This window comes from Hemibagrus wyckioides, linkage group LG29 (assembly GCF_019097595.1).
Source record: "Hemibagrus wyckioides isolate EC202008001 linkage group LG29, SWU_Hwy_1.0, whole genome shotgun sequence".
Lineage (NCBI taxonomy): Eukaryota > Metazoa > Chordata > Actinopteri > Siluriformes > Bagridae > Hemibagrus > Hemibagrus wyckioides.
In genome coordinates, this window is record NC_080738.1 from 16,497,337 (window position 1) to 16,504,836 (window position 7,500).

Consider the following 7,500-nt stretch of genomic DNA (forward strand, 5'->3'; position numbering starts at 1 on the left):
AAAACAACTGGCTAATGAATAAATTGCCCCAGTGACAATTAAAACAACTGGCTAATGAATAAATTGCCCCAGTGACAATTAAAACAACTGGCTAATGAATAAATTGCCCCAGTGACAATTAAAACAACTGGCTAATGAATAAATTGCCCCAGTGACAATTAAAACAACTGGCTAATGAATAAATTGCCCCAGTGACAATTAAAACAACTGGCTAATGAATAAATTGCCCCAGTGACAATTAAAACCACTGGCTAATGAATAAATTGCCCCAGTGACAATTAAAACAACTGGCTAATGAATAAATTGCCCCAGTGACAATTAAAACAACTGGCTAATGAATAAATTGCCCCAGTGACAATTAAAACAACTGTCTATTGAATAAATTGCCCCAGTGAACATTAAAACCACTGGCTAATGTATAAATTGCCCCTGTGACAATTAAAACAACTGGCTATTGAATAAATTGCCCCGTGACAATTAAAACAACTGGCTAATGAATAAATTGCCCCAGTGAACATTAAAACCACTGGCTAATGTATAAATTGCCCCAGTGACCATTAAAACAACTGGCTAATGTATAAATTGCCCCTGTGACAATTAAAACAACTGGCTATTGAATAAATTGCCCCAGTGACAATTAAAACAACTGGCTAATGTATAAATTGCCCCTGTGACAATTAAAACAACTGGCTAATGAATAAATTGCCCCAGTGAACATTAAAACCACTGGCTAATGTATAAATTGCCCCTGTGACAATTAAAACAACTGGCTAATGAATAAATTGCCCCAGTGAACATTAAAACCACTGGCTAATGTATAAATTGCCCCTGTGACAATTAAAACAACTGGCTAATGAATAAATTGCCCCAGTGACTATTAAAACCACTGGCTAATGTATAAATTGCCCCAGTGACCATTAAAACAACTGGCTAATGAATAAATTGCCCCAGTGACCATTAAAACAACTGGATAATGTATAAATTGCCCCAATGAGGATTAACAGTTGGAAATGCCTCAAAGAGAATTAGCAACTGGTTAATCATACAACTTCTCCAGTGAGGATTAACAACCAGTTAACAGTACAAATACCCCGACGAGTACAAGTTGGGGTAAATGAGGATTTAGGTGTGTAAAAGGTGAAGGATAAAAATCTGACCATTCTGAATGGGGCTAAATTGAAAGCACTAATCAATAAGCAATAATTCTGTTCCTCACATTCTCGTGTAAAGGCTTTGTTCACCGTTCTGCCTCGTTTGAAGTCGCACCTCTAATTAAATAGCTGTAAGTGATTCCGAATGCAGTGTTTCCATGGCAACAAGATGACATTTGTCAGCATTCTTCAGCTCTGCCGCTGTCTCTCTCTCTCTCTCTCTCTCTCTCACACACACTGATGTATGCGTCTTTACTCTGTAATCTGATCGATCAGGTACATGCAGAAAGAGAGTTCTCCAAAACCCGGGGGTTTATCCGGATCGGGATCGGCTTGGTGGCGTAGGCTGAACCTTCTGCCTGGGTTTGAGGGGCGGGGTTTAGGGATAGGAGCCTGAAAATGACCGATGTTTAACAGTGTGGATGTGTATAAGACAACTCGGTCCGATCAAACCTGATTATAGAGCGCTGTAGAGTTGGCTGTGTGTGAGGAGTGAGGCTTGTGAGTCACGGGGTTCGAGTCTGGAGCGTGAGAGACAGAGGGCAGTGGAACGACTGGGAATAAATGGGAAATTTCCAGAGAAGTTCAAGGAGAAGAAAAAACAGTGTGAGTGAATTATACTATGGATAAAACAAATCTCCACTGCATCTCACTTCATGTGTAAACAATTCTGGATTAATTCTGCAGAAATTGCAATCACAGTCTGTTTATATATATATATATGTATGTTTGTTTATTTATTTATTTGTCCTTTGCAGTTTCTAAGTGCACACTACTTCTAGTGCACTCCCTAGGATATATCAATGCCACAGTATATCTCTGTCAGGAACTAATTATATAATAATAGCTAATTATATAATTATCTAGAACATTTAAAGGCTTGGCTCATTTTTTAAAATATTTATTTATGTAGTAAATTGAGACATAATTGAAAAATCAGTGAGAGTATGAAATAACTGAGATAAAATAAATAAATAAAATGACCCCAGTGATGTCAATTTCACTCAACTAGCATAAGGAGGTTCAGAGTAAAACATAACATTTATAACTCTCGTATTTTTGCCTATGGATAATAAAAAGATGGCGCTGTCTTTTATTATTTTTTTTGGGTGGGGCAAGTTGCGATAAGAAAAGAGCTAGAGATAAAGCTTTATCCCAGAGGAAATGCACAGTATTGAAACTCTATTGCAGGACTTAATGGAACACACTTAGCCACGCCCACAAAACTCCATTAAAGGCAAGGCTCACAGAGCTGAAAACCACACAAGGATCGGAGAAAGAGTGCGTCATTTTCTGGATACATTTTTTGCTATCCATTTTAAGACTCTGGGTCGTTGACCGGAAGATCAGGGTTCACCACCGACCTGCCTTGAGCAAGGCCCCCAGCATCTAGGGGTGCTGTATCGTGGCTGACCCTGCGCTCTGACCTAAACCCTTGGCCCCCAGGCCAGTATCCAGAGGCCAGTATCCAGACCCAAGGCCCCCACCATCCAGGTGTGCTGTATCATGGCTGACCCTGCACTCTCACCCTGAGGATGGTATATGCGAAGAAAGAATTTCACAGTGCAGTAATGTATATGTGACAAATAAATGCTACTTTAATAATTTAAACTTAATAAACTAACACTGAAGGTCACAGCTAGCTGAAATTAGCCTTAGCAAAAGATGACGCGCATCAATATTATACGATCCACTAACCTAAGCAGATCTGTAAAGGATAATTGCTAAGCTAGACACTTAACGATCTAAAATTTGAAGAATTTCACACTGCAGTAATGTATATGTGACAAAGACAACTCAACTTAAATGAGGCTCAAATTAAGAAATAAAATCTTTTAGATCCGCCCCGATAACGAGGTCTGACTTTACACATGAAATCGTATCCAGTTTGAGAAAATAAGGTTAAATATTTGTTCATTCATTTCCAGTTTGATTAATAAACCTGTTGTGAGAGCCAACGCCTTGTTTACACTCGGTGCTTTTCCTAGAAGACGTGTCTTGATGCAGGTGAAACAGGTTTCAAGGAAATTTCCAGACGTTTTTTCAACCATCACAACTCCTTTTTTTTTTTTTTTTTTTTTCCCACACACAACTGCATTTCATTGCCCGTCTTCCAGAGGTTCCGTGTCCGTGAGCCCGATAAACAAACGCCTCTTACCGGACTACTGGGCCTCATCTGCATGTTTAAACACAATTTTTTTTCCTTTTCTTGGCCGAGCCTGTTCTGTTTCAACAATGAATCAGTCATGCTGGCTTTCACTGTAGCCCCGCCCTCTTTGTGTCCTGTTTTTGTGCCTCCGTCTTCCCAAGATAAGAGGCCATTCATAGTCTTAAAGAGACTGTTTTGACCTTGATCCCGCTGACTGCTATGGCAACACCGAGTCTGGTGACATCAGCCTTCACATCCTTAACCGTGAGTCATCTGTACAGAAAAGGCCAGAGCTTTACAACTTCCCGTCTTTCCTCTTTCATCCACAATGGCTGAGGCGAGGCATGTCCCTGCAATATCGGCTGAGCTGGCAGCCATTTTTTTTTAAATGCCTGTTCAGACATGCCGGAGATATTTACCCGTCTCGTTCCATCTGCACGTGCCCAAACATCTACTGGGATTTCTTATTGGATCGGCACAGTGGCTTGTTTTTCCATCATTCCTTTCTGCCGCTTGAAAAAACCTGCAACGTCCAAACAGATGCAGGAGACAAAAACGGATATCAAAAGCAGACATGTTCAATAAACTACAATAATAACAAAGACTTTGTCCTCGCCATTGAGAGACTCTGCAGCAGTCCTGCAGCTGGTTTAACCTGTTCTTTACTTTTTCTCTTCTCCTTGCTGTATTGTGTAACCCCTGCTCCTCACACGTCTTCCTGTACACCATCTACAGCTGCTCAGGAAAATGATGATCAGGAGGAACAGGACACTGTGTTGTGGAATGATGAAGCAGGTTCCATGTTATTAACACAGATTTCTGTCCTCATGAATGTGGTTCAGTTTGCTTTACGATGTTGGGGGCAGGAACTGCAGATCATTTTGGGAAAGGGAACTGAGCTTTGATTGGTTATGTGGGGCAGGAACTGAGCTTTGACTATTTAGAGGCAAGAATTGTGAATTGATTGGTTATTTTGGAGGCAGGAACTGTGTATTGATCAGTTATTTTAGAGGCAGGAACTGTGTATTGATCAGTTATTTTGGAGGCAGGAATTGTGAGTTGATGGGTTATTTTGGAGGCAGGAACTATGTATTGATTGGTTATTTTGGAGGCAGGAATTGTGAGTTGATGGGTTATTTTGGAGGCAGGAACTGTGTATTGATCAGTTATTTTAGAGGCAGGAACTATGTATTGATTGGTTATTTTGGAGGCAGGAACTGTGTATTGATTGGTTATTTTAGGGGCAGGAACTGTGGATTGATTGGTGATCTGATGCAGGAACTGTGGATTGATTGTGTTTATTGTAGAGGGTGAGAACTGTGGTGTGATTGTGTACAGGGTCATAGGAGGCAGAAACTACTGTAATGACATTAGGGGCGGGGTTTGTGGTGTGATTGGTTAACGTGGCACTGTAAGAGAGAACCTTGTTATAAGTGTTCACGTCGTCATCTCTGCTACCTTCTGTGACTAAACGTTATAAACATGCATAATAAAAGTTTATTGGACTTCATATTTATTTATTTCTTCTCTCAGGGCGAAGTTCCACAAGTTAAAATATGGAACGGAGTTGAATCAAGGTGACATGAAGCCTCCCAGCTTTGACTCCGGTAAGCCTGGCTTTATTCATATATGAAAGTTCAGCAGGGACGAAGTAATAAAAGCTTCAGATCCAATCTTTCTACTGTACGCCTTCAACTCTGCAATTAATCCTGCTGCTTTACAGGCAAGGTCGTAACGTTTCCGCTCTCCGCCTGCCATCAGACACATTATTACACCACCTTCATCTGTATGCATAATAGCAGCTCTGCTCTCTTTAAGTGTTGATGAGGCTCAGGAGGAGGCACTGCTGCCTCACACCTGCCCTCCACCTCCTCCTATCAGCCTGACCCAGTTTACACAGTCACCCTCTCAGACTGGGAGATCTTCTCCTTAATACAGAGTGACCACAAGTCAGCTTTTTTTTATACACATGCTCATGGTGTAGGTTTAGGATTTGATTAAGTATGGTGAGGAGGATGCAGATTAACAATTATATTGCGCTAATACTAATTAGCTAGTCAGTATTATATGATACCTAGAAAATATGAGGAGTCTGTTGTTATGGCAACAGTGTACAGGTTACATTTGTATCGCAAAGATATGGATGATCTGCACGTCCTTTAACAGGATTTACTAAACCTGCATTTTCTTTCCATCTCTTCTTTCTCGTTTCACAGATGAAGGGAACGAGAAGGATGCTCCCGGCTCCCTGAACAGTCAGATGTGGTGGAAACAGGGCCGTCAGCTCCTCAGACAGTGAGTACCGATGATGCACTTCACTTTTCAGCTCGCGTGTATTCACACCGGTCAGCACACGTTGTTTATGCTGACGTTTACGTCATTCACTCTTATTTTGTATATATATATTTTTTTTACGATGCACTTTGCAAGAATATCAACCTGTCCAGCAACCTGTCTATGAACCACTAGTGCTCCCCCTACACACTGTTTCCAATGGTACGATCCTCTTACTGACCAATCACAGGTCAGATTCCATAAAACATCCTCTTGTGGAGTTAGTGGTTTAGATCAAGCTTTTAAGACTGAGACTGAAGCACACAGGCCACGCCTCCTTCGCTGAGACTGAAGCACACAGGCCACGCCTCCTTCGCTGAGACTGAAGCACACAGGCCACGCCTCCTTCGCTGAGACTGAAGCACACAGGCCACGCCTCCTTCACTGAGACTAAAGCACACAGGGCATGCCTCCTTCACTGAGACTAAAGCACACAGGGCATGCCTCCTTCACTGAGACTAAAGCACACAGGCCACGCCTCCTTCATTAAGACTAAAACGCACAAGCCATGCCTCCTTCATCGAAACTGAAGCACACAGGCCACACCTCCTTCATCGAAACTGAAGCACACAGGCCACACCTCCTTCACTTAGGTTCCTTCCTATTCATTTAAGACGACAAACAGACCAAATTCCTCTCATTTGTAATAGAGCAGTGTAGTTTTTTCCTTTGTGCTCGCTCTCTCTCTCTCCCTCTCTCTCTCTCTCCCCCCCCACCTTCTCTTTGTCCGACTCAGCGCTCATATGGCTCACTCGCTCCCTCTCCTGGACGCTCTCACTGTATGGAACAGCTGCCATGTTTCATTCCTCTCTCAGACTTTCATTCATAAGTGTGGTCAAGTCACACCCCCTTTATCCCAGCCAATCACAGCCTTCGGTAGTGGATACTGCAGAGTACTGCAAAGCTCTCTCTCTCTCTCACACACACACACACACACACACACACACAATATCACAGCTCAGGCATATGAAATTATAATTTAATTAAAATTATAATTTAATTGATTATTTAAATGTGTATTATGTGAGGATCTATAGCATGTAAATGATTGTGTGTGTGTGTAGGTACCTACAGGAGGTGGGTTACATGGACACTATCCTGGACGTGAAGTCTCAGAGAGTGAAGGCTCTGCTGGGGCTGATGGGAGACTCCAGCCGGACCAATCAGGAGCCTCTGATCAACGGCACGGATTTGGCGCCTAAAGGAGCAAACGCAGGGTAATAAAACCCCGCCGCAGCGAACGCATGAGATGTTCTATCACAGTTATATGATCAGTTATAACACAATACTCCTCGCTGGCCTCATCAGTATTTCAAAACAGCAACAACTCTACTGTCCTCAGCATCATCATACTTCCTGTCTATCTCTCTGTATCTGTCCACCCCCCCCACCCCCCACACACACACATATTATGTTGGTCATTAAATCCAGTTACAGATCGGTTCAGTAAACAATCACATGGGGAATACATATGATGTACAATTACAGAGAATTTCTACAGCTTGTGGACAATTTAAATCTGAACATTTATTTACCTGTCTGTGTGTCTGTCTGTGTGTCTGTCTGTGTGTCTGTCTGTGTGTCTGTCTGTGTGTCTGTCTGTGTGTCTGTCTGTGTGTGTGTCTGTGTGTGTGTCTGTGTGTGTGTCTGTCTGTATGTGTGTCTGTATGTGTGTCTGTGTGTGTGTGTCTATGTGTGTCTGTGTCTGTGTGTGTGTGTCTGTGTGTGTGTCTGTGTCTGTGTCTGTGTGTACACAGGAAAGCAGAGCTGTCGGAGTCGAGTGCTGTGCTCGAGGCGTTTAAGTTTATCGAAAGCGCCACTGCTGAGTTCAGCGATGAGGATGATGAAGAGGACAGTGATGGGAGA

The 7,500-nt window shown here is 42.3% G+C and overlaps 1 protein-coding gene across 2 annotated transcripts in view; it reads left to right on the forward strand.

The window, feature by feature from the left end:
- Positions 1–7,500, forward strand: part of LOC131349295 (striatin-like) — a 41,363-nt gene that overhangs the window by 20,844 nt on the left and 13,019 nt on the right. For both annotated transcript variants that reach the window (XM_058384883.1, XM_058384882.1), the window contains exons 3-6: positions 4,834–4,907; positions 5,517–5,595; positions 6,699–6,851; positions 7,392–7,500. The exon at positions 7,392–7,500 is cut by the window's right edge and continues 27 nt beyond it. In XM_058384883.1, coding sequence (XP_058240866.1) covers positions 4,834–4,907; positions 5,517–5,595; positions 6,699–6,851; positions 7,392–7,500 — 415 coding nt within the window. The remainder of the gene's footprint in view (positions 1–4,833; positions 4,908–5,516; positions 5,596–6,698; positions 6,852–7,391) is intronic.